Source organism: Oryctolagus cuniculus, chromosome 8, assembly GCF_051225735.1.
Source record: "Oryctolagus cuniculus isolate XC-2025 breed Fujian yellow rabbit chromosome 8, ASM5122573v1, whole genome shotgun sequence".
Classification (NCBI taxonomy): Eukaryota; Metazoa; Chordata; class Mammalia; order Lagomorpha; family Leporidae; genus Oryctolagus; species Oryctolagus cuniculus.
The window spans coordinates 100,657,905-100,685,296 of NC_142874.1; the positions used below are offsets into that span (position 1 = coordinate 100,657,905).

The 27,392-nt window shown below is 44.9% G+C and overlaps 1 protein-coding gene, 1 long non-coding RNA gene and 1 pseudogene across 5 annotated transcripts in view; 1 reads left to right on the forward strand and 2 right to left on the reverse strand.

Moving 5' to 3' along the window:
- Nucleotides 1–27,392, reverse strand: part of LOC108178106 (uncharacterized) — a 139,117-nt gene that overhangs the window by 88,842 nt on the left and 22,883 nt on the right. For 3 of the 4 annotated variants that reach the window (XR_001794802.4, XR_016212055.1, XR_016212054.1), the window contains exon 1: nt 26,673–27,022. The exons of the other annotated variant lie outside the window; for it this stretch is intronic. This is a non-coding gene — a long non-coding RNA (uncharacterized LOC108178106). Of the gene's footprint in view, nt 1–26,672; nt 27,023–27,392 lie in introns of those variants that run through there. 4 annotated transcript variants of the gene reach the window in all.
- LOC100352944 (DDB1- and CUL4-associated factor 6) lies at nt 7,903–9,820 on the forward strand. Its single transcript, XM_008267590.5, has one exon. The coding sequence runs from the start codon at nt 7,909–7,911 to the stop codon at nt 9,445–9,447; it is 1,539 nt and encodes a 512-aa protein (XP_008265812.3). The 5' UTR covers nt 7,903–7,908; the 3' UTR covers nt 9,448–9,820.
- LOC100341707 (elongation factor 1-beta pseudogene) lies at nt 13,415–13,905 on the reverse strand (annotated as a pseudogene).

Genomic DNA, 27,392 nt, shown 5'->3' on the forward strand with positions numbered 1-27,392 from the left:
TGACTCTCAAGAACTGTGAATTAAACGGTCTCATTTCTTTCTTTCTTTCTTTCTTTCTTTCTTTTTTTTTTTTTTGACAGGCAGAGTGGACAGTGAGAGAGAGAGACAGAGAGAAAGGTCTTCCTTTGCCGTTGGTTCACCCTCCAATGGCCGCCGCGGCCGGCACGCTGCGGCCAGCGCACCACGCTGATCCGATGGCAGGAGCCAGGTGCTTCTCCTGGTCTCCCATGGGGTGCAGGGCCCAAGCACTTGGGCCATCCTCCACTGCACTCCCTGGCCACAGCAGAGAGCTGGCCTGGAAGAGGGGCAACCGGGACAGAATCCGGCGCCCCGACCGGGACTAGAACCTGGTGTGCCGGCACCGCAAGGCAGAAGATTAGCCTAGTGAGCCGCGGCGCCGGCCATACTGTTAGTTTTTGAGGGCAAAGAGGATAGAGCCTTAAATAGGGAGTTAGGGGAGGTGACTTCCACTTGCAGCCCTGCCAGTGGCTCTCAGTCCATGACAGATGAACTATGAGTGGTGCCGGGCCTCCGCTTTTTTTTATTTTCTCTCCTGCAGTGCTTACCTAGATGATCTTCATATGAAATCTAAGAATTCCATTGGGAATACTTAACAAACAGATTTGTGATCTCTTTTTTTTTTATTTTTTATTTTTTTGACAGGCAGAGTGGACAGTGAGAGAGAGAGAGACAGAGAGAAAGGTCTTCCTTTGCCGTTGGTTCACCCCTCAATGGCCGCTGCAGCCGGTGCACTGAGCTGATCCCAAGCCAGAAGCCAGGTGCTTCTCCTGGTCTCCCATGCAGGTGCGGGGCCCAAGCACTTGGGCCATCCTCCACTGCACTCCCTGGGCACAGCAGAGAGCTAGCCTGGAAGAGGAGCAACCAGGACAGAATCCGGTGCCCCAACTGGGACTACAACCTGGGGTGCCGGTGCCACAGGCGGAGGATTAGCCTAGTGAGCCGCAGCACCGGCTGTGATCTCTTTTATTCTGTCAGATTTCCACCAACACTGATTCCATTTGACAGAGTCACTCAGCAGTCCTTATTGCCTGCTAGTCAGAGGTGACATGGAGACCAAGGGCCAGCAACTCAGAGTAAAGAAAATGAATCAGCATTTTTTGCCCTCTACAATATAATATTCACTAACTAAAATAAGTATTACAAAGGTCAAAAACAAAACCAAACAAAAACAGCGAGGGCCGTGTAATGTCTGAGCACAAGGTGTTGATAGGAAAATGCCAGGAGAGAGAGCTGGATACAGGTAGGAAATTTATCGGGAGGTGCTTAGATCATAGTGCAGGAATTAAGAGCAATGCTTTCAAAGACAGATCGCCTTCATTCAAGTCCAAAGTGTTCCATTCACTAGCAATACAGGTGTGGGTAAGTTTCAAGCCTTAAACAAATTATAAAATGACGCCACCATAACTCAAAAGAAAAAGTCAAATATGATGTTCTGAAGAACTTATCTATTTGATCAGACATCATTCAATAATAACAGATTGAAATACTCACTAGGATTTTCATCAATGGTGGTATTTGACAGTCTACCACTGGTTACATATACATCATAAACTATACTGATTTTTCTTTCAAAAAATAAAAATAAGGGCCAGTGCTGTAGCACAGTGGGTTAAGTTGCTGGTTGCAATGCTCGCATCCCATATCAAAGTGATGGTTCCAGTCCCAGGTGCTCCATGTCCCCAATCCAGCTTCCTGCTAATGTTCTAGGAAAGGCAGTGGAACATGGTCCAAGTACTTTGGATCCCTGCCATCCATGTGGAAGACTAGAATGGAGTTCCTACTCCTGGCTTTGGCCTGTCCCAGACCTGGCTGGCTGTTGAAGTCATTTAGGGAGTGAACCAGTCAGTGTATAGAAGTTCTCTTTCTCTCTGTCTCTCCCTCCGTCTCTTTCAAATAAATAAATGAATCTTATTTTATAAATGAAAATACAGGGCCAGGCACTGTGGCACAATGGATTAAAGTCCCAGCTTGCAGTGCCAGCATCCCACACAGGTGGTGGTTCAAGTCCTGGCTACTCCATTTCCAATCCAGCTCCCTGATGATGAGCCTGGGAAAGCAGCGGAGGATGGCCAAATCCTTGGGCCCCTGCACCCATGTAGAAGAAGCTCCTAGCTCCTGGCTTCACATCGCTCAGCTGCAGCTGTTGAAGCCATCTGGGGAGTGAACCAGCGGATGGAAGACCTCTCTTTCTGTGCGTCTCTACCTCTCTCTGTAACTCTGTCTTGAAAATAAATAAAATAAATCTTTAAAGAAATGAAAAGACAAATTTCAGTATTTATCCCTAGACTCACTGCAGAATAATTGATCTCTTACCATTAAAAAAAAGCTTAGAAAACAACATCTTGAGTCTATGAGAAGATACAAACTCCGATCAGTTTTACATTAAAAACACACAGCCACTTGGCTTAAGGATTCTAGCTAAGACATTTGACAATAATATCCTGGATTGTGGGACCGTCACCTCTCAATGGAACATCCGTCCCAATGGACTAGAATCAAACACCCAGCTGTGTATGTACCTTGGCCTGAAGATGGATATTGAATGAGCAACCAGTTCTCCATACAAACATGCTTTGCAAGGTATAGATAAGAAGATAAAGCATTCTAACATTTTTTCAATCAAATGCCAGCATATGGCAGCTCTGTAGAGTAACTGGCAAATACAAAAACAAATATTGAACCCATATGCTGGAAAGACAAGACAGCATTTTCTCAGCAATGCAAATCTTAATTCAAACCTGAGCTTGATTTGGACACTGTATTTATTTATGTCAATCATAAATAAAACTCACATCTGTGAGTTTTCTGTGTCCAGTAAATTTCATCCTTCAAAACCAAATATTCAGAAAGGTTTTGGCAGGAACTTCACAATCCCAACTGTGGAAGTCACTTGAGGCCCAAAGCAGATAATATTTGATGAAAAATCCAGCTCCATTCGGGGACATTTAGGGTTTTTTTTTTTCCTCCAATACTTTCATTGTGGTAAAATATACACAAAATTGAGCATTTTAACATTTTTGTGTACAGTTCAGTGGCACTAGGTACATTCACCCTGCTGTGCAGCCATCGCCACTGTCCTCTCCAGAATCACTTCATCAGCCCCAAGGAGGAGTCGTTTTAGGCTATACATATATTTGGCTTTTTTCCAGTTGATTCTTTCAAAATGCATTTTTGAAGAAACTTGATTCTTCCACAGTTCCTAAAAAGAATGTGTATCTCAGATCGCCATAGGAATTCAATTTGTTCACATGGATGCTTTCCTATTTGTCTTTTTAAATTTGAATTTATTTATTTTCATTTTATTTGAAAGGCAGGGAGACAGAGAGATATTTCAACTGATGGCTCACTTCCCAAATGCTCACAACAGCCAGGGCTAGGCCAGGATGAAGCCAGGAACTGGTTGCTCATGGCTGTAGGAGGCTTGTGTGCCAGGACTGTGAAAACACTGAGGCTGTGTGGGAGCACTTAGGGTGTGGCTGGGACATTGGGCAGTCACTGTGGGAGGCTCCACACAATCAGGGCTCCCTGGTTACCTGGCAAGAGACATTGCTTGGGAATCTGAGTTTATACTGAGAACTTCACGGATCTTTTGTGTGGTCCTTGTGGCAGAGCAAAGGAATAATATACCACTGGGGCTAGCACCCAGGCACTGGTCTCCTTTGAGGAAAGCAGCTCAACTGAGTCTATGCCAACAGACAAGAAGAAACTTCCCCTCTGTGTGTAAATATATATATATATATACATATATATATATATATATATTTACCATGCCAAAAAAGTGTGCATCACCTCAGACACGCCCTTCACCCTGGAGCACTAAACAGAGCTCGGTGGCCACTCCCATCATAAGCCTCTAGGTATTCCATGAAAGCAGATACTCCATTAATCCAATCAGACATAGTCTAAAGATAAAAGCTGCCACGGCAAAAAATCAAAGAAACCTATGAGTATGCCCACAAATGCTGAATAACGAACATACCAATGCAAGAAACAAGAACAAGGAAGACAATATGACACCCCCAAAAGAACACAACACCTGAATACTAGATTGTGAAGATGATGAGATTGAAGAAATGCCAGAAATGGAATTCAAAGAATTCATCATAGGATCACTTAGAAGTAATCAGAAGCAAACGCATGAACTAATGAAATTCATACATGACATAAAAGAAAAGTAATCCCACGAAATTGAGATCTTAAAGAGAAATCCAAATGAAATCTTGGAAATGAAGAATTTAATAGAACAAATAAAAAAGGCAGTGGAGAGCCTTAACAACAGAATTGGTGAAGCAGAAGAAAGAATATCCAACTTAGAAGGCAAAGCACATTGGCCAGCACCACGGTTCACTAGGCTAATCCTCCGCCTGTGGTGCCGGCACGCTGGGGTTCTAGTCCCGGTTGGGGTGCCGGATCCTGTCCTGGTTGCTCTTCTTCCAGTCCAGCTCTCTGCTGTGGCCTGGGAAGGCAGTGGAGGATGGCCCAAGTGCTTGGGCCCTGCACCCGCATGGGTGACCATGAGGAAGTACCTGGCTCCTGGCTTCGGATCAGCACAGCGAGCTGGCCGTAGTGGCCACTTGAGGGGTGAACCAAAGGAAAAAGGAAGACCTTTCTCTCTGTATCTCTCTCCCTTACTGTCTAACTCTGTCTGTCAAAAAAAAAAAAAAAAAAAAAACAAACAGAGAGAGAGAGAGAGAGAAGACAAAACACAGGAAATTATATAGTCAAAACAAAAACAAGAAGAGGAAATTAGAAAACTGAAAAACACTGTTGGGAATCCATCCACAGGGTACTATCAAATGACCCAATATATGGGTTCTAGGAGTTCCTGAAAGCATGGAAAGAGAGAATGGATTAGAAGGTCTTTGTAGTGAAATCATAACAGAAAATTTCCCCAATTTGGAGAAAGAAAGGAACATCCAAGGACAGGAAGCACATAGAACGCCTAATATACATGACCAAAAAAGATCTTCAACCCAGCACATTTTAATCAAACTCTCCAGAGTAAAACATAAAGAAAAGATTCTAAAATGTGCATGAGAGAATGCCAGATTACTTTCAGAGGATCTCCAATTAGATTCACAATGGACTTCTCATCAGAAACCCTACAGGCTAGAGAATGATGATACATATTCCAAGTCATTTTTTTTTAAGATTTATTTATTTAATTGAAAGAGTTGCACAGAGAGAGATAGAGGGAGAGGGAGAGGGAGAGGGAGAGGGAGAGGGAGAGGGAGAGGGAGAGGGAGAGGGAGAGAGAAAGAGGGGGGTGGGAGGGAGAGAGAGAGAGAGAGAGAGAGAGTTCTTCCATCTGTTGGTTCACTCCAAAACTGGCCGCAATGGTTGGAGCTATGCCGATCCGCAGCCAGGAGCCAGGAGCTTCTTCTGGGTCTCCCACATGGGTGTAGGGCCCCAAGGACTTGGGCCATCTTCTACTACTTTCCCAAGCCACAGCAGAGAACTGGATCAGAAGAGGAACAGCCAGGACCTAGAACCAGCGCCCATATGGGATGCCAATGCTTCAGGCCAGGGCGTTAACCTGCTGCACCACAGCACCAGCCTCACAAGTCTTAAAAGAAAAAACTGTCAACCCAGAATATTATACCCTGCAAAGTTCTCATTTATGAATGAAAGTGAAATAAAGACCTTCCATGACAAACAGAAGCTGAAAGAATTTGTCATCAGTCGTCCAGCCCTGCAGAAGATGCTTAAGGATGTGCTGCACACAGAAACACAGAAACATGGTCATCACTACAGAAGAATGTAAAGGAAGGAAAGCTCCCAGTAAAAGTACAATGGAAATCCAAAGTAAAAAATGGTAATATTTATGGAAAAATGGCAGGGCAAAGTAATTACTTATCAATAGTCACCTTGAATGTAAATGGTCTTAACTCTCCAGTTAAAAGACACAGACTGGCTGAATGGATTAAAAAAACAAAACTCATTTATTTGCTGCCTACAAGAAACATAACTCACCAACAAAGATGCATGCAGATTAAAAGTGAAAGGATGGAAAAAGATATTTCATGTTAATAGAAACCCAAAAAGAGCTGGTATAGCCATCCTACTATCAGAGAGAATAGACTTTAACACAAAACTATTAAAAGACAAAGTAGGACACTGTGTAATGACTAAGGGATCAATTCAACAGTAAGATGTGACTATTATGCACATATATGCACCTAATTACAGGGGTGCATTTAAAAGAATATTACAAGGGGGCCAGTGATGTGGCGCAGTGGGTTAATGCCCTAGCCTGAAGCACTGGTGTCTCATATGGGTGCTGGTTCAAGACCTGGTTTCCATTCCAGTTCTCTGGTATGTCCTGGGAAAGCAGTAGAAGATGGCACAAGTCCTTGGGGCCCTGCACCCATATGGGAGACCTGGAGGAAGCTCCTGGCTCCTGACTTCGGATCAGCTCATCTCTGGCCGTTGTGGCCAATTGGGGAGTGAACCAATGGATAGAAGACCTCTCTCTCTCTCTCTGCCTCTCCTTTCTCTGTGTAACTCTGACTCTCAAATAAATAAATAAATAAATATTTTTAAAAAAATAAAAGAATATGGCCTCCGCCGCCACCTCCTGTGGGAGGGGGGCCGAGGGAGGGGACTGTTGCTGATCTCTGGATGTTCTGGGTAGTCTGAGGAGGAGAGTATGAGGGGAGCTCTGGCCCGGGCGCGGCCGGGCTTCGGGGGCTGAGGCGCCGCTGCCACCGCCGCCGCCATCTGACTCGCTGCACCCGCGAGCCCCGGCGCGCAGATGGTGCTGGTGCGGCTCGGGTGTTGATCCACCTGTCCCCTCCCCCCTCTTCCCCTCCCCCACGCGGTGGTCTCCCCTTCAACCCCGGCCCCGGCAGAGCCATGTCTCGGGGCGGCTCCTGCCCACACCTGTTGTGGGACGTGAGGAAAAGGTCCCTCGGGCTGGAGGACCCGTCCCGGCTGCGGAGCCGCTACCTGGGAAGAAGAGAATTTATCCAAAGATTAAAACTTGAAGCAACTCTAAATGTGCATGATGGCTGTGTTAATACAATCTGTTGGAATGACACTGGAGAATATATTTTATCTGGCTCAGATGACACCAAGTTAGTAATTAGTAATCCTTATAGCAGAAAGGTTTTGACAACAATTCGTTCAGGGCATCGAGCAAATATATTTAGTGCAAAGTTCTTACCGTGCACAAATGATAAGCAGATTGTATCCTGATCTGGAGATGGAGTAATATTTTACACCAATGTTGAGCAAGATGCAGAAAGTAATAGACAATGCCAATTTACGTGCCATTATGGAACTACTTATGAGATTATGACTGTACCAAATGACCCTTATACTTTTCTATCTTGTGGTGAAGATGGAACTGTTAGGTGGTTTGATACACGCATCAAAACTAGCTGCACAAAAGAAGATTGCAAAGATGACATTTTGATTAACTGTCACCATGCTGCCACCTCTGTAGCTATTTGTCCACCAATACCATATTATCTTGCTGTAGGTTGTTCTGATAGCTCAGTACGAATATATGATCGTCGAATGCTGGGCACAAGAGCTACAGGGAATTATGCAGGGCGAGGAACTACTGGAATGGTTGCCCGTTTTATTCCTTCCCATCTTAATAATAAATCCTGCAGAGTGACATCTCTTTGTTACAGTGAAGATGGCCAAGAGATTCTCGTTAGTTACTCTTCAGATTACATATACCTTTTTGACCCAAAAGATGACACAGCGCGAGAACTTAAGACTCCTTCTGCAGAAGAGAGAAGAGAAGAGTTACGACAACCGCCAGTTAAGCGTTTGAGACTTCATGGTGATTGGTCAGATACTGGACCCAGAGCAAGGCCTGAGAGTGAACGAGAATGAGATGGAGAATGAAGTCCCAACGTGTCATTGATGCAGAGAATGTCTGACATGTTATCAAGATGGTTTGAAGAAGCAAGTGAAGTTGCACAGAGTAGTAGAGGACGAGGAAGATCTCGACCCAGAGGTGGAACAAGTCAGTCAGATGTTTCAGCTGTTCCTACTGTCCCATCAAGTCCTGATTTGGAAGTGGGTGAAACTGCAATGGATGTAGATGCTCCTTCTGATCAGTTGCTTCAGCCATCTACATCTTCTACGGTATCAGCTCCAGCTCACTTAACCTCATCTTCCACAGAAAGCCCTCATTCTACTTCTTTGTTATCATCTCCAGACAGTGAACAGAGGCAGTCTGCTGAGGCTTCTGGGCACCATGCACATCATCAGTCTGATAACAATAATGAAAAGCTGAGCCCCAAACCAGGGACAGGTGAACCAGTTTTAAGTTTGCACTACAGCACAGAAGGAACAACTACAAGCACAATAAAACTGAACTTTACAGATGAATGGAGCAGTACAGCCTCCAGTTCTAGAGGAAATGGGAGCCATTGCAAATCTGAGGGTCAGGAGGAATCCCTGGCCCCACAGAGCTCAGGGCCATCACCAGAAGGCGATAATGATACAACTTTTGAAGAATCAACAGAACATGTGACAAAAAGTCAAGAAGGCACATCTGCAGAAAACCTAGATGAGAACAGTACAGATAAAGCACAATCAGATACATTTACAGCTGAGCCATTGGATTCCAACTCAGGAGAAAGGAATAACCTCAATCTTGATAGCCCCTGTGAGGTTCCAGAAGAATCCTCTTTGTCTGCAAAAGGCAAGGAACCAGAAACTTCAGATCAGACTAGCACTGAGAGTATTTCCAATCCAAATAACACCAATGCTGAGCCTCAGGCCCAAACAGAAGCCATCGAGCCTTCAGCTCATGAGGAAACATCAGCCAGGGATGCTGCTCTTCAGGACACAGATGATAGTGATGATGACCCAGTCCTGATCCCAGGTGCAAGGTATCGAGCAGGACCTGGTGATAGACGCTCTGCTGTTGCCCACATTCAGGAGTTCTTCAGACGGAGAAAAGAAAGGAAAGAAATGGAAGAATTGGATACTTTGAACATTAGAAGGCCACTAGCAAAGATGGTTTATAAAGGCCATCGCAACTCCAGGACAATGATAAAAGAAGCCAGTTTCTGGGGTGCTAACTTCGTCATGAGCGGCTCTGACTGTGGCCATATCTTCATCTGGGATCGGCACACTGCCGAGCACTTGATGCTTCTGGAAGCCGATAACCACGTGGTAAACTGCCTGCAGCCACATCCCTTCGACCCAATTCTAGCCTCGTCTGGCATAGATTATGACATAAAGATCTGGTCACCACTAGAAGAGATTTTTAACCGAAAACTTGCTGATGAAGTTATAACTCGAAATGAACTCATGCTGGAAGAGACTAGAAATACCATTACAGTTCCAGCCCCTTTCATGTTAAGGATGTTGGCTTCACTGAATCATATCCGAGCAGACCGGTTGGAGGGTGACAGATCAGAAGGCTCTGGCCAGGAGAATGAAAATGAGGACGAGTAATAACCACCTCTTTTGGCAAGCACTCAGATGTTCTGAAATTTGTATAAGACAATTTATTATATTTTTTTTCTTTACAGAACTTGAGTGCAATTTTAAGGTTATGATTTTTTGGAGTTTTTCCCCTTTTTGGGGATAACCTAACATTGGTTTGGAATGAGTGTGTGCATGAATTTGGGAGAGTGTGTGTAAAACAAAACTAGCAAAATGTTTTTAAAACCTTTTGTGTGTATGAGAAGTGCTAGAAAATGCAAAGTGCAATATTTCCCCTAACCTTCAGATGTGGGAGCTTGGATCAATGTTGAAGAATAATTTCCATTATAGTGAAAATGTTGGTTCAAATAAATTTCTACACTTGCAAAAAAAAAAAAAAAAAGAATATTACAGTAGTAATATGGGACTTTACCACCCTATTTTCAGCAATGGAGAGATCAACCAGACAGAAAACCAGCAAGGAAACAGCAGAATTAATCGACACTATAGACCAAATGGACCTAACAGATATCTACAGAACTTTTCATCCTACAGTTGCAGAATATGCATTCTTCTCACCTCTGCATGGAACCTTCTCTAGGACAGACCACATGATAGGCCATAAAACAAGTCTCAGTAAATTTAAAAAAATCAGAATCATACCATGCTTTTTTTTTTTTTTTTTGGACAGGCAGAGTTAGACACAGAGAGAGAGGCAGAGAGAAAGGTTTTCCTTTTCCATTGGTGTGGGGAGCAACTCGGACTAGACTAAGTTACTGGAATTAAGACTTATTCTATGCATCTGCTCTCCCACAATATGGCGCTGAGAAGGGAGCAACAACTTCAATGCAGCTGCCTCTCGCCAACTTGATTGACTGAGCTGCAGGAGCTGATCTTGCTCCTGATTGGAGGAGAGCAGCGTACTCAGCGTGTGGGTAGCAGAGTTGGGATTGGTGGAAGAGGACTATAAAGGAGGAGAGAGACAACATGCACCAGGAACATCTAACAGGAACATCTAAGGGGAACACCTGTGCAGCCCCCGAGAGAGCCGGCTGGCGGTGTGCTGCTCCCCCGCGGAAGTGGGGAAAGTGGCAGGGGGAACCGCCCTTCCATGGAGGTGGAAGGGATGGTAGCCAACCCGGGAAGAACCAGCAGCAAACCCGGGAAGGGCCGAGCAGACGAAAGAACAGCGCAGGGTCCTGTGTCGTTCCTCCACGAAGAGGGGGAGCGACACATTGGTTCACCCCCCAAATGGCCGCTACAGCTGGCACACTGTGCCGACCCAAAGCCAGGAGCCAGGTGCTTCCTCCTGGTCTCCCATGCGGGTGCAGGGCCCAAGCACTTGGGCCATCTTCCACTGCCTTCCTGGGCCACAGCAGAGAGCTGGCCTGGAAGAGGAGCAACCAGGACAGAATCTGGTGCCCCAACTGGGACTAGAACCTGGGGTGCTGGCGCCACAGGTGGAAGATTAGCCAAGTGAGCCGCGGCACTGGCCCATACCATGCTTCTTATGGACCACAATGCAATGCAGCTGGAAATCAGCAACTCAGGAAGCTCTAGAGCATATGCAAACACATGGAGACTGAACAACATGCTCCTGAATGAACAGTCGGTCACAGAAGAAATCTAAAGAGAAATCAAAAAATTTCAGGAAACAAATGAAAATGACAACACAACGTATCAAAACTTACGGGATATATCAAAAGTAGTGTTAAGAGTAAAGTTTATAGGAATTGGTGCCTAAATCAAGAAATTAGAAAGGCACCAAATAAATGAGCTATCAGTGCATCTCAAGTATCTAGAAAAACAATAGCAAACCAAACCTAAAACTAGTAGAAAAGAAATAAAATTAGAGAAGAAATCAACAAAATTGAATCAAAAACAATATAAAAGATCAGCAAAATGAAAAGCTGCTTTTTTGAAAAAAATAAACAAAATTGACACACCATTGGCCCAACTAACCAAAAAAAAGGAGAGAGAAGACCCAAATCAATAAAATTAGAGATGAAAAAGAAATGTAACAATAGACAGCACACAAATAAAAAGAATCATTGGAAACCACTATAAAGAGCTGTATGCCAACAAACTGTGAAAGCCAGAAGAATTGGATAGATTTTTGGACACATACAACCTACCTAAATTGAGTCATGAAGACATAGAAAACCTTAACAGACCCATTACCAAGATGGAAATTGATTTAGTAATAAATACTCTCCCAATAATGAAAAGCCTAGGACCAGATGGCTTCACTGCTGAATTCTCCCAGACATTTAAAGAAGAACTAACTCCACCTCTTCTCAAGTTATTCAAAACAATTGAAAGGGAGGGAATCCCCCTAAATTCTTTCACTAAAACCAGCATCACTTTAATTCCTAAACCTGAAAAAGATACAACAGAGCACAAGAACTATAGACCAATTTTCCTGATGAACATAGATGCAAAAATCCTCAACAAAATTCTGGCCAATTGAATCCAACAACACATCAGAAAGATCATCCACCCAGACCAAGTGGGATTTATCCTTGGTATGCAAGGATGGTTTGACATTCCCAAATCAATGTGATATATCACATTAACAAAGTGCTGAGAAAAAACATGATTATCTCAATAGATGCAGAGAAATCATTTGTTAAAATACAACTGCATTTCATGATGAAAACTCCAAGCAAACTGGGTACAGAGGAACATTCCTCAACATAATCAATTTATGACAAATCCATGGCCACCGTCCTATTGAATGGGGAAAAGTTGTAAGTATTCCCACTAAGATCTGGAACCAGACAAGAATGTCCACTCTCACCATTGCTATTTTAGCCAGAGCCATTAGACAAGAAAAAGAAATCAAAGGGATTCAAATTGGGAATGAGGAAGTCAAACTATCCCTCTTTGCAAATGACATGATTCTATATATAAGGGATCCAAAGAACTCAACCAAAAGACTATTGTAACTCATAGAAGAGTTTGGTAAGTAGCTGAATACAAAATCAATACACAAAAATCAACAGCCTTTGTATACACAGACAATGGCATGGCTGGAAAAGAACTTCTAAGATTGATTCCATTCACATTAGCTACAAAAAAAATCAAATACATTGGAATAAATTTAACCAAGGATGTCAAAGATCTCTATGATGACAATTATAAAACATTAAAGAAAGAAATAGAAGAAGATACAAAACAGGGGGCCGGCGCTGTAGTGCAGTGGGTTAATGCCCTGGCCTGAAATGCTGGCATCCCATATGGGTGCCAGTTCTAGTCCCGGCTGCTCTTCTTCCAATCCAACTCTCTGCTATGGCCTGGGAAAGCAGTAGAAGATGGCCAAAGTCCTTGGGCCCCTGCACCCATGTGGGAGATCCGGAAGAAGCTCCTGGTTCCTGGCTGCAGATTGGCACAACTCCGGCCTTTGCAGCTGATTGCAGAGTGAACCAGCAGATGGAAGACCTCTCTCTCCCTCTCTCTTTCTCTCTCTCTCTGCCTCTCCTCTTTCTGTGTAACTCTTTCAAATAAATAAATAAGTTTTAAAAGAAAAAGGGAAGATACAAAACAATGGAAAAATCCTCCATGTTCATGGATTGGAAGAATCAATATCCTCAAAATGTCCATTCTTCCAAAAGCAATCTATTGATTTAATGCAATACCAAACAAAATACCAAAGACATTCTTCTCATATCTAGAAAAAATGATGCTGAAATTCATATGGAAACACAGGAGACCTTGAATAGCTAAAGCAATCTTATATGACAAAAACAAAGCCAGAGGCATCTCAAGACATATTACAAGGCAGTTATAATCGAAACAGCCTGGCACTGGTATAAAAACAGATGGATAGACCAGTGAAAAAGAGTAGAAATTCCAGAAATCAATTCAAGCATCTACAACCAACTTATATTTGACCAAGGAGCTAAAACCAATCCCTGGAGCAAGGACAGTCTCTTCAACAAATGGTGCTGGGAAAACTGGATTTCCACGCGTAAGGGTATAAAACAACACCCCTACCTTATACCTTATATGAAAATGCTTGAATGCTTCTGCCACACTCCTCCAATTTTGCCGTATCTGCTTCATCACTGCAAGGTTTCACTTCCAGTAAATGGAAGGCTTGACCGTGAGTGCAGGTTTTTGGCTTTCCTTGACTTACACCATGCAAGTCTTCCCTTAACCTTTGCACTTTCCTCCTCCCCATCAGCTCCGATGAGGTCAATGTCATCATCATCTTGACTGTCCGCGGCTCCACTTCCACATCTGCAGGGCCTTACTTGCCCAGAGTTTTTCTCCCTCCTGGGAGGCTGGCCTTCTCCTTCTCCTGAGACTTGACGTGATTATGCCAACGTAGGGCATGACACAAGTCAGCAGGCCCTGGCCCAGGGTCAGCTTGGAGCACTGCCACATCTGCTTGGGCTGGCACATACCCCTCGGTGCAGCTCTTGCCACCAGGTAATCGTTGAGCACCTGCAAGCCGGTGGGCCTTGTTAGGTCTCTGAAACGCATGGCGTCTGCTGTACCAGGGAGCTGGGGGCAGCAGAGCAAAGGAGTGCACACTATTGGCACCGGTGCTTAAAGGGAAAAAAAGGGCTAGTAGATATTTTTTTTAAAATACTTATTTATTTGAAAGGCAAAGGGACAGAGGGAGAGGCAGAAAGGTCTTACATCTGCTGGTTCACTCCCAAAAGGCTCCCCAAAAAGCAGGGCTGTGCCGGATTGAAGCCAGGAGCCTGAAATTCCATCTGGGTCTCCCACATGCATGGCAGGGGCCCAAGGATATGGGCTACCCTCCACTGCCTTCCCAGACACCTTAGCAGGGAGCTGGATCAGAAGCAGAGCAGCCTGGACTTGAACCTGTTCTCTGACATGGGATGCCGGCATCGCTAGTGGTGACTTAACTCACTGTGCGCATCACCAGCCCTGTGTAGTAGATATTATGAAACTGGCAGGAAAGCTGTGCAGCACTGTTGATCAGGGCATGTTCAAGCAGTTTTGGGCAGAGAGTGAACTGGGGTGGTCAGCCAGGCTCATAATTTTGGGATTCTTCACAATCAGGCTCTGGTGCCAACCGTCTATGAAGGCTGGAACAAGTTCATGTTCACCCCCCTCTCTAGGCATAGGAGGCAGCCAGATGGCACAAAGCATTTTACTGTTTTAACTTATTTCTCTTCTTTAATGTCATTCTGGAAACCTTTTAATTTCATTTTATTTAACCTTTCTAAGAATCATGCAAATGGCAGGTGGACTAAAGACAGGCTGTAAAGTTTTCTTTTCCAGGTCATCCTCCAAATCCTATCCCCTCCCTTCAGTCTCAACCAAACTCTCCTGAATGATGGTTGACTGTTACAGGCAGAAAATGGGAACTTAGAGTCAATACAGCAACCGATGAATTACTGTTCCAGCTTCCTGACAGATGTCGATAAAGAATAGGAAAAATACTCAGCTAATAGTTAAATGAGTAGAGATCATCCTAAAAAAGAGGAAAGAAAGAGAGAGAAAGAAAAAAGGAAAGAAGAAAGGAAGGAAGAAAGGGAGAGAGAAAGAAATCATTCTAAGTAGTTTGGGCCCAACTATTAGCCAAAGCAGAACTTTTATCAAGAAGACAAGTTGTTAACACAGAGAACAGTCTCAGGAAATGACTAATGGAAAGAAGATAAGAGATAGATAAGATAAGAGATTGACCCCTGCTGTTCTCTTTCATTTGTATATCAAAAGTTCATTGTGTATAGTTTTAGGGAAAAAGAAATATTCAAAAGTATTTATCCCAAACTCTCAAGTTCATTGAGGGAGGGAGGGAGGGAGAGAGGGAGAGAGGCAGGGAGAGACAGAGAAATGAGAATCTTTGAGTCATTGGCTCAGTCTGCAAATGCCTGCAACAGTTGAGGCTGGGTCAGGTCAAAGCCAGGAGCCAGGAACTCCGTCCAGGTCTCCATGTGGGTGGCAGGGACTCAACACTTGAGCCACTGTCTGCTGCCTCCCAGGCACATTAGCAGAAAGCTGGGCTCTGGAGAGGAGCTGACACTTGAACCCCAGAAACTCCAATATGGGCTGTGGGTGGCCTAAGCAGTATCTGACCCTCTGCACCAAATGCCTGTTCCTCCTCCTCTTAGTCTGAGGGGTTGGTTGGTGGCCATTGAGGAGGAGTGTGGCAGGCTGCGTTCAGTATTTCTATGCTGATTTTATTTATTTATTTATTTATTGACAGGCAGAGTTAGACAGTGAGAGAGAGAGACAGAGAGAAAGGTCTTCCTTTACCATTGGTTCACCCCCTAAATGGCCACTATGGCCGGCGCTGCACCGATCCGAAGCTAGGAGCCAGGTGCTTCCTCCTGGTCTCCCATGCGGGTGCAGGGCCCAAGTACTTGGGCCATCCTCCACTGCACTCCCTGGCCACAGCAGAGAGCTGGCCTGGAAGAGGAGCAACCGGGACAGAATCCGGTGCCCCAACTGGGACTAGAACCTGGGGTGCTGGTGCCACAGGCGGAGGATTAGCCTAGTGAGCCGCGGAGCTGGCCTCTATGCTGATTTTAATTAATCTTCTTGTTTTGGGACCTGAATCTTGAGTTCACTGTTTTGTTCTTGGGCCCAGGTGGGTCAGGAGTCCTTTCAAGGCAGCTGGGATGGCAGCTGCTCAATACCTGTCCTTCCCACCTTTAGGAAACGTTAGGCCCTAACTTTGACTACAGACTTCAATCCTCCACATGCTTCCTGTGAAATGTTTTCTATATATAGTTTTCCTTCATATCTACAGAACTGCCTTCAGCACTTGCCTCAGCTACCAAAATCCAAGAACACTCAAGTCCCTTACATTAACTGATTTGAGATTGGCCTTTGGTCTAGCAGTTAAAACACCTGCACACACAGTGAAACTGAACCCCTATAATGTAAAAGCAGGACCCAGCCTTTTGTCTGTCTTCATGAGCCGGAAGTGCCTGTGCCTGTCTTTATCTAAAGGAGATCACTGACTCAAGGCAGTTATCCAACTGGCCTTACAAGGTTCTAATCACAGAGTCATCTGCTTCTCCAACAGATAAGAACCTTGATGGCCAGTATTGTCCTGGGGTGGGTTGTGTAGGAGATTCCAGATCCAGGCAGAATGTCACCTTTACATAAACCTTCTATCAGCTGGAGCCCACTTGGTCATCATAAACTTCCTAAAGAGCACAGCATCACTGACCAATCAAAGGAAAGTCACAAGCACAACTGACCAAGCAGGAACTTGGACATGAGCTGATCACGCACCTCTCAGCCCCAATCTCAATCTATAGGAGCCTTCACCCCTAACTCCCTGGGGAGCCAGGGAAAAAAAAAAAGATGCAGTGATGGTATAAGACCTGGGCATTGCCACCTATAGCTGGCTGGTGCATTTGAGAATAACAGCTGCTTGTGATGCACTGGGGGAGATGGAGTTCATTTTTAGCCACCACAGTGAGTTCAGATCACTGTGCATGGCCACTGCTGGAGTAAGAGGCAGGGTACTGGCTCACTCTGGCTATTTGGGAAACACTAGGCCATACTATATAAGGACTGGATTGTTACTCTAAAATTGTAGGGGCTGGCACTGTGGTGTAGTGGATAAAGCAGGCGCCTGCAGTGCCAGCATCCCATATGGGTACTGGTTAGAGTCCCGGCTGCTCCACTTCCCATCTAGCTGTCTGCTATGGCCTGGGAAAACCGTGCAAGGTGGCCCAAGTCCTTGGGCTCTATAACCATGTGGGAGACCCAGAAGAAGCTCCTGGCTCCGGATCAGTGCAGCTCTGGCCATTGTGGCCACGTGGGGAGTGAACCAGCAGTAGGAAGACTTCTCTGTCTCTCTTTCTGCCTCTGCTTCTCTGTAACTCTGCCTTTCACATATATAAATAAACAAACAAATAAATAAATAAATAAGGAAGAGGAGGAGGAAGAGGAGGAGGAAGAGGAGGAGGAAGAGGAGGAGGAAGAGGAGGTGAAGGAGGAGGAAGAGGAGGTGAAGGAGGAGGAAGAGGAGGAGGAAGAAGTGGAGCAGCCGACACGGGTTGCCAGCATTGCAGGCAGCAGCCTAGCTCACTGAGCCACAAGGCCAGCCCCTGTGGATAATACTTTCTGCATACTTCTGTCTTTTTAGTGGAGCTTGGGGAGTGAAATGTGATTAACATGTGTTGTCAATGTGACATGGTTAACAGCTGCTTAGGAAAGAGCAAGTTTGGAGGTTTAAACGACAGAATTTAAGTTAGATATGAGTAATAAAGAAGAGAAAATCATATCAACAACTTGGAGTAAAAGGGTATGTAAAAACTGTGGTTGATACACATATTTAATTTGAGAACATCCAAATTACGTGAGAGTACTCCAAAAGGTATGTGGAAAAATGCAATTAAAAGATGGCTTTTTTTTAATGCAAAAGGATTTTGAAACCCATGCCTAATTTTTGGGGTATATGCAGTTTCCATGAACATTTTGAACATCCCCTTTTGTGTTTTCAAAGATCATGGAAGAAAATGTGTGTTAGCATTAAGAATAATCTTAAGAAGCACACTTCCCAGGAAATTTGCATGTAAAACCTTACTCTTTGAGTTGCTAAATAGAGCTTAATAAATAAGATAAAAAAAATGAGAACTGAAATCAAACACTTGATTGGCAAAAGTTCAAACTTTGCTTTTTGAAATGCAAAGGCTGCTAAAAGATTCCTTTAACCATAATAAAAGATAAAAGAAGCCTTTGGCTTTGATTTTCTTTTTCAAAAAGGATATAACATTTTGCATTTGCTAAGATTGAAAAAAATGAACCAAGAACAGCAACTTAATTTTGGTGACTACCGTGCGTCAGAGTGCTGTTAGTGCTTGGCCTATGCAACTGAGGAGACTTCTTAGGTCAGAACATGCACTCGCTAACCTGCTGTTTAAAACAGACACAAGTAGAACTTTTTAAAAATTTTTTTTTCCTATTTATTTGACAGGTAGAGTTATAGACAGAGAGAGAGAGAGACAGAGAGAAAAGTCTTCCTTCCGTTGGTTCACCCCCTAAATGGCCGCTACAGCCGATGCACTGCACCAATCCAAAGCCAGGAGCCAGGTGCCTCCTGCTGGTCTCCCATGCGGGTGCAGGGCCCAAGCACTTGGGCCATCCTCCACTGCACTCCCGGGCCACAGCAGAGAGCTGGCCTGGAAGAGGGGCAACCGGGACAGAATCTGGCGCCCCGACTGGGACTAGAACCCGGGGTGCTGGTGCCACAGACGGAGGATTAACCTAGTGAGCCATGGTGCTGGCCCCACAAGTAGAAATTTAAAAATTGATGCAGGCTACAAAGATAGAGAACTGAAATAAAAATCAAGAGTTGACTCTGAATGTTTACCAAACCTCTAGCATATTAGCACATAGTTTAAGTCAGTAAAACATATGGCGTTTTAAGAATTTCTATTTGTTGGCAAACAGAAAGGCTGCGTTTTCCAACTGGACCTGACAGAGAATCTGCAATAAGCAATTCCCATTAATCTAAGATCTGCTCCTTAATGTGGCATTTTTGGGAAACTGTATCAAGTCACTTTGTTTTATGAACCACCAAAAAGCCAAAATCCAATTTTATTACTATATACACAGAACTATATTTGCCAAATAAAAATCACAAATATTTTGGCAAAGCCTCTTTCCAAGTGTTGGGAAGAGAACTGGGTTCATCTGAACAAACAGCCTTATCAACAGAGAGATAAAGCCGCACTGGGAAAGGAAATACTTGCCCACGCACGCACTGCACTGTGACACTGCAGTCAAAGAGCATGTATTCGACACGGTCCCGTAAGATTATAGTGGAACTGAACATCCCTATCATCTAGTGACATCAGAACTGTCACAACATGGCAGGTGCAACACAGTCCTCCGGTGTTTATGGTGATACGGGTGTGAACGCATCTACCACACTGCCAGCCGTAGAAAAGCATACCTGGCACAGTTACACAGAGGACATAATATGGGGTAATGATAATAAATGACTGTGTTACCCCTCTATGGGTTGTCTATTCTTTTTATAGTTATTTTAGGGTATACTCCTTATATTAAAAAGAAACTTATTGTAAAACGATGTTATGTGCTCCACCCGCACAAGCCTCCGACTTCTTGGGTTTATGGCACCACTTGATCCTATATTTTCTCTTGCACCTGATTTAATCTCATGTGTTTCTCATCAACAAAATGATATGCCCCTAAGCACACAAAATCTTCTGCCAGTGTTGCCAATAAGAGGCCACGTAGAGTGACTGATCTGGAAACAAAAGTGATTAAGGACTGTGCAGGTGCAAATTGGGCAATTTTTTACCACCAGTCAGGCATGTCCCATTCCAGCATTGCTGTGACCTTGAAGAACGGGAACGAAGTGTCAGGAGCTGTCAAAGGATGTGTTTCACCGAAGGCAACAAGACGAACGAAAATATGAGAAGGGCCCATATCAGATGTGGAGAAACAGCTAACAGCCTACACGGAAGGCCAGACACAGAAGTGTGGCGCGCTCGCTCTCTCTCTGCACCACGATGATCCCAGCCAAAGCAAACATTTGTCTGCCTTGTTGAAAGCCAGTGCCTGGGCCCCGCTGTGATGCTGAGTGTAATGCTAACATGGGTGGTCCGTGTGCCTCAAGAATCATTATTCACTACATAATGTGAAAGGAGAGTGGTGAGCCGGCAAGCGCTGATGTGAAGGCAGCCGAAGACTATTTGGAAAGTCTAGATAAGTTGATTTTAGAGGAAAATTACTTGCCAGAGCAAATCTTCAATACGGATGAAATCCCTGCTATCTGGAAGTGGGTGCCTGAAAGGACTCGGGTCCCCAGGACGTCACATCACTGCCCGGTTTCAAGGCTTTTAAGGGCAGTATTACAATCGGGGGTTGGGGGGGAGCAGTGCTGCAGACTACACGTGGATGCCTATATGATCTGCCACAGTGAGAACCCCAGAGCCTTGAGGCCCTTCAACACCACACACTGCCAGAGGACTGAAGAAGCAACAAGAAGGGGCCGGCACTGTAGTGCAGCAGCGCAGTGGGTTAAAGCCCTGGCCTGCAGCGCTGGCATCCCACCGGTTCAAGTCCTGGCTGCTGCACTTCCGATCCAGCTCCCTGCTAATGCACTTGGGAGGGCAGCAGATGATGGCCCAAGCTCTTGGGTCCCTGCACCCAAGTGGGACACCCAGAAGAAGCTCCTGGCTTTGAAAAATTGGTTCAGCTCTGGCCATTGCAGTCATCTGGGGAGTGAACCAGTGGATGGAAGACCTCTCAGTCTCTCTCTGTTCCTCTCTCTCTCTAACTCTGCCCTTCAATAAAATAAATAAATCTTAAAGAGAGAGAGAGGGAGAGAGGAAGGGAGGAAGGGAGGAAGGAAGAAGCAAAAAGAAGTCCTGGAGGACCCAGTGCCTGTTCCAAGACGTTCCCCTGAATGGAGCAGCACTGTCTGGAGAATAACAGAGCTGTCGAGATTCTGCTTCTTGTTGATGATGCTCCTGCCCGTCCTCCTTTTATTGGTGGTCTTATCCCATGTCAGCGTATTTCTTCCCCCAGTCACCACCTCTTTGAGCAACCAATAGATTAGAAACATAGCAACATAGCAGGTTTTTTTTTTTTTTTGACAGGCAGAGTGGACAGTGAGAGAGAGAGACAGAGAGAAAGGTCTTCCTTTTGCCATTGGTTCACCCTCCAATGGCCGGCGTACCACGCTGATCCAAAGGCAGGAGCCAGGTACTTATCCTGGTCTCCCATGGGGTGCAGGGCCCAAGCACTTGGGCCATCCTCCACTGTACTCCCGGGCCACAGCAGAGAGCTGGCCTGGAAGAGGGGCAACCGGGACAGAATCCGGCACCCCAACCGGGACTAGAACCCGGTGTGCCGGCGCCGCAAGGCAGAGGATTAGCCTAGTGAGCCGCGGCGCCGGCCACATAGCAGTTTTAAGGCTATGAGAAGGCTATGAGAAGCCCGAGCTATTGCTGCAACTGAGACAGACGGGCACTGAGAAGACACTGATGCCATTCTGTAAGGACTGCACTACCTGCTGTTGTATCAAGAACCTTGCTGGGCTTGGGGTGATGTCATGAGCAGTTTGTGAATGGCAGCTGGAAGCAGATAGCCGAGAGATGCGCCCATGACTACTAAGGATTTGCCAAGAACGAGGAGGCTGTAGACATGCACAAGGTTGTGTCTGAGATGGCAAAACCCTTTCCCCTGGGTGTGGATGAACATGACATTGAGGAGCTCCTCGAGGTAGTCTTTTGGAATACACTCACGAGGAAGAGTTGTTGGAGCTGGAACAGGAATGCGTAGCTGAAGAAGAGGCGAGGAAAAGGGAAACTGCAGGAGGCGGAAAAGAGAGAGAACCCCAAGGAAATGCACAGGGAAGGGTTTAGTAGACGTGTCTTCAGAGCGCAACACGCTCCTCAGGAAACGGAAAAACACGGCCCCCAACACGGACAAGTTTCCATTAATGGAGAGGAAGGCTCACGATGGACTCTCTGCTTACAACCTCGTCTATGATGGAAAAAGCAGCAAACCACGCACGCCGCCATGGATGTGCAGTGAGAAGGGTGACATCTCCTCAGGAGAGCCTGGGCAGACATCACCAGATGCATGCAGAAGAGAGATGGTTCTCATAGGGGATGGCAGCTCCATGTGTGCGATTACTCCTGTCCTAATACCTTCCGGTGGCATAAGCAGTGCTGCTAGAAGACAATATTGATACTCCTGACTGTGTAGGCCAAGGCTGATGTCTGTATTTTGGGTTTTACCAAAATAGTTTCTAAATATAATTTAAAACTTTACAAATAAAAAAAAAACATAAAGAAAAATATTTTTGTATAGCTGAACAATGTGTTTTAGGCTAAGTATTATTACAAAAGAATCAAAACCTTAAAAATACTAGAAATTGGGGTTGTCATTGTGCACAGCTGGCTGTCTGTGATGCCAGCATAGGTGTGAGTTGGAGTCACTGCTCCACTTTTTTTTTTTTTTTAAGATTTATTTATTTATTGGAAAGGCAGAGTTATAGAGAGGCAGAAGCAGAGACAGAGAGGTCTTCTATCCACTGGTTTGCTCCCCAGGTGGCCACAATGGCCTGAGCTGAGCTGATCTGAAGCCAGGAGCCAGGAGCTTCCTCCAGGCCCTCCAAATGGGTGCAGGGGTCCAAGGACTCAGGCCATCTTGCACGGTTTTCCCAGGCCATAGCAGAGAGCTGGATTGAAAGTGGAGCAGCTGGGACTCAAACAAGCACCTATATGGGATGCCAGCACTGCAGGTGGCAGCTCTGCCCACTACACCACAGCGCCAGCACCTTCTGCTCCGCTTCTAATCCATGTCTCTGTTAATCTGCTTGGAAAAGCAGCAGATGATCCAACTGCTTGGGTCCTTGCACCTGGATGGAGTTCTAGGCTCCTGGCTTCAATCTAGCTCAAGCCCAGCCATAGCTGGCCATTTAGGGAGTGAACCAGTGGATGGAAGCTCTCTCTATCTCTCCCTCTCTCTGTAACTCTCATCCCCCCCACACCTTTTTTTTTTTAAGGATAGTAAAGGGGAAGTTTATTGAGATACACTCCAAGGAAGGAATGGTCCAGTGGAGAGGGCATGTCAACTCTCCCTTTCAAATAAGATAAATCCTTTTTACTAATCTTTACAAATTATATAAAAGTTACAGTAAGCTAGAGATAATTTATTAGTAAATAAAAATCTTTAATAAATTTAGTGTAGCCTGGGCATAGCTGTACATAAAGTCTACAGTCCTGCACAGTAATGTCCTAGGCCTTCACGCTTCTCACACTTACTGACTCCTGCAGAGCAGCATCCAGGCATGCAAGCTCCCTTCATGCCACGTGCCCTAAACAGGTGTTTCATTTTTTATCCTTTATAGTTCGCTTTTATTCTACCTTTTCATGGTCAGATACATCTAGATGCAGAAATACTTCCCAGTGTGTTACTGTTGCCTACAGTGTTCTGTACACTCACACGCTGTACATGGTTGTCGGCCAGGAGCAACAGGCTATAGCGCCCAGGTTTCCATGTGCATGACTGTCCTCTCCTTTTAAAGCTTTGTTCATGCAGGCATCCTGTATCTGGAGTGCCAGTTCAAGTCCCAGCTGCTCTGCTTCCAATACAGCTCCCCACGAATGTGCCTGGGAAGCAGCAGACAATGGATCAAGAATTCGAGTCCCTGCCACTCACATGGAAGACCTGGATGGAGTTCCTGGTCCCTGGCTTAGGACTGATCCAGCCCAGCTGTTGCTACCATTTGGGGAACGAACCAATAGGAAGAAGATTTTTCTGTCTCTCCCTCTCTCTCCTTAATTCTGCCTTTCAAATAAATAAACCTTAAAAAAAATTGTAGCTTATAGTCAGAAAAATATATTTTAAAATTTATTTATTTGAGAGCTAGAAAGAGAGAGAGAGAAAGAGCTCCTAAACACTGGTTCACACCCCCAAATGCCTGCAATGGGTGGCAACGGGCCAGGGCCAAAAGTCCAGAGCCAGGAACTCAATCCAGGTGCCCCAGACTGATGGCAGGAACCTAATTACTTGAGCTATCAGTGTTACCTCCCAGGTCCTGCATTAGCAGGAAGCTGGAGTCAGGAGTCAGAGTCAGGTATTAAAACCGGTTACTCTGATGTAGGAGGCAGGCATCTTATTCAGGATTTTTTTTTTTTTTTTTGACAGGCTGAGTGGACAGTGAGAGAGAGAGAGAGACAGAGAGAAAGGTCTTCCTTTTCCGTTGGTTCACCCCTCAATGGCCGCGGCCGGCGCACTGCAGCCAGCACATCGCACTGATCCGAAGCCAGGAGCCAGGTGCTTCTCCTGGTCTCCCATGTGGATGCAGGGCCCAAGGACTTGGGCCATCCTCCACTGCACTCCCGGGCCACAGCAGAGAGCTGGCCTGGAAGAGGGGCAACCGGGAAAGAATCCGGCACCCCGACTGGGACTAGAACCCGGTGTGCCAGCGCCACAGTTGGAGGATTAGCCTATTGAGCCATGGTGCTGGCCAGGATTTTAACCATTAGGCTACATGCCTGCCCCAGAAAAATATTTTCTAACAGAATTTCATACATTGTTTTATGGATCTTTGTATTACTTTGATATAAACGAAAATGGCTTTACCTTTGAATATAAACTGTATGTTTTTAAAATTCTTGAGCGTAAGTTTGTGTTCTAAGGGTTGAAGCTTCATAGCATTTCTGTAGTTATCTCTCAAAATTATCCTTTGGGAGCCAGTGCTGTGGCGTCAAGGGTAAAGCCGCTGCTTGCAGTGCTGGCATCCCATATGGGCGCTAGTTTGAGTCCCTGCTGCTCCTCTTCTATCCAGCTCTCTGCTATGGCCTAGGAAAGCAGCAGACGATGGCCCAAGTCCTTGGGCCCCTGTACCCACGTGGGAGAACTGGAGGAGGCTCCTGGCTCCTGGCTTCAGATATGCCCAGCTCTGGCCATTGCAGCCATCTAGGGAGTGAACCAGCAGATGGAAGACCTCTCTCTCTCTCTGCCTTTCAAAAAAAAAATTAAATCTTTACAAAAAAATTATCCTTTGAGAAATTCTCCTTTCACTGGGTACAGGGCATCAGATGTTAACTCTGTCAGCAGAAAGCAAGGCGTCTCCATTCCCGTCGTTCTAAGTACCCTCTTCTCTCTGCATCGCAGGTTGAACTGAAAGTACCTTCTAGAAGTTCTGTATGCTTGATATGAAGGCATGAGAAATCAATTTCCAGAATGAAATGATGAAAACCATCTGATTTGGGGAAATATTTCAGATCTGAAATTTACCTGATGTGCACAATTAGGCTAAAGAGATTGAATAATCCTAAGAAATAATGGCAGTAAAGTGTAGTGCCTTTCACTCTATTCTGTGAGCCATGTTCTGAGGCAATCAATGCAATAATCTGAAACTCAAATAGGTGAACCTGCTACTGGCTGACTCTGAGACTGTGGGAAAGTAAACTACTGAGGTTGTACCAGCTGCAGGAGATGTCAGTGAACGCACGCCCATGTTTGCTGTTAGTACACACTAGGCCTCTGGAAACTTTCTGGCACATTCTTATCCTCCAAAATCTTTTTTTTTCCCTAGATCTTCTGAGGAAAAACATCTCTTCATATTCATATTAGTTTATTTTTGTAATAACTGAAAAATCCAAACAGAAACAATTTTAATAGGTACATTTTTGTTTCCCGCTTCTTTGTTGATTACTTTTTCTTTTTTTTAAGAAAAAAGATTTATGTATTTATTTGAAAGTCAGAGTTACACACAGAGAGAGAAGGAGAGGCAGAGAGAGAGAGAGAAATCTTTCATCCACTGGCTCACTCCCCAGAAGGCTGCGTTGGCTGGAGCTGTGCCCATCTGAAGCCAGGAGCCAGGAGCATCTTCTGGGTCTCCCACACGGGTGCAGGGGCTCAAGGACCTGGGATATCTTGTACTGCTTTCCCAGACTATAGCAGAGAGCTGGATCTGAAGAGGAGCAGCCAGGACTAGAACCGGCGCCCATATGAGATGCTGGCACCTCAGGCCAGGGCGTTAACCCACTGTGGTCCCTCTTGATCACTTCTAAAAAGACACTTTAATCTCCCTCCAAAGTTCTTTCTGAACTACACATTTTCTTCTGCATTGTTTTAGATCCTATAAACAGTAAATTCATTTTGTGACATGGGAGTTTCAGAGTTGGCCTTCCTTTGATCTGAGTATCTTGTCTTTGTTGCTAAAGACTTGAAGACAAAGAAAACTGCTGAACCTGTAGGTCTTGGCCCACAAACTCCGTGCCCATTTGGGATGAGTCATGATGATTCAAGTCTCCTGGAAGTGAGATATCCTCATGTGGAAAGCCTGTCTTTAAGTAATAGAGGTGAAAGTGACTTCAGAGGTCACTAGGCCATTTCTGTTGCTTTCTAAGACCCGTGAGAGGAAATGCGACTATTTGGGGGTCACAGGACAAGGTAACAGCAGAGGTGGGAACTGGTAGTGATACAGAAGTGACAGTAATGAATTCTGAAAAAATCTTAGAAAACAAGTTCAGTTACCCCATTTTAATATGTATTTCCCTCATTCTTGACAGAAGAATAAACACAGATCTCATGAATGAGATGCGAACGTTTGAGGAATTTTGTATCTACAACTGTTTTCATGCTACGCCCTAGTGAGTTATATGATCACACTCAAGATATACAGCATTTGTGATGTTTTTGGTGAGCATTATTTAAGGAAAGCACAAATTGAACATGCTCTAGCTATTTGTAGTACTATTATTTGCTCACATTAGGAATCCCCTTTATGCCAAAGAACTAGATAGAGAAACACTTACTCACAGTTTGGGAGATGTCACCACATCATGCTGCATTCTGTCTGAGAGGCGGGTAAGAAAAAGTGTTGTCTTTGTTGAAATCATGCTAATACTGATGTTATCAAATTGAAAACATAGGCACTGAAATATTGGCACCTGCATCTCAATGGGCCAAATAGGTTAGAAGCAGAAAGAGAAACATTAGCTTCCTGCTTTCTCAACCCCAGGTTTAAATACTTTAGTTTTCTACATTTTCAGTTTCCTAAATAACTGATCATGAAAAGAAGACCATTTTATTAGACAGAATATTCTAGAAGCTGAGTAAAGGCAGCTTTGTGGGCTTCTCGTGGAGACTTCTTTCCTTCCCTATCAACACAGCCGCTAGAAAAGGAGAAACAAGGTTTGTTTGAATACTTTCCATTTACCAAAATAAATAAAGAGGAACTAATCAACTGACTGTTGGAAAAAACCCTATTTCCAATACAAAATACACACACAGCAATCACGAATACATGTACTTATTAAGCAGTTCCTACTTGCTCAGCAGTGCCCGAAGTGATTTTGATCCACTGGCTCATTTAACCCCTACCCCTGTGAGAAGCAGAAACTTTAGTCCTCATAGTTTACAGATAAGAAACCTATGCTAGAAGAGGGGTCGGGGTGTGCCCCCAGCTCCGGACTTGCAAGTGAAGGAGTTGAGATTGCACCCGGCCATCACCACTCCGGAGTGCAACTCTTCCT

Bases quoted from the DNA above. Each gene is read 5' to 3' on its own strand.
- LOC100352944 (XM_008267590.5), top strand. From the start codon at position 7,909: ATGTCTGACATGTTATCAAGATGGTTTGAAGAAGCAAGTGAAGTTGCA.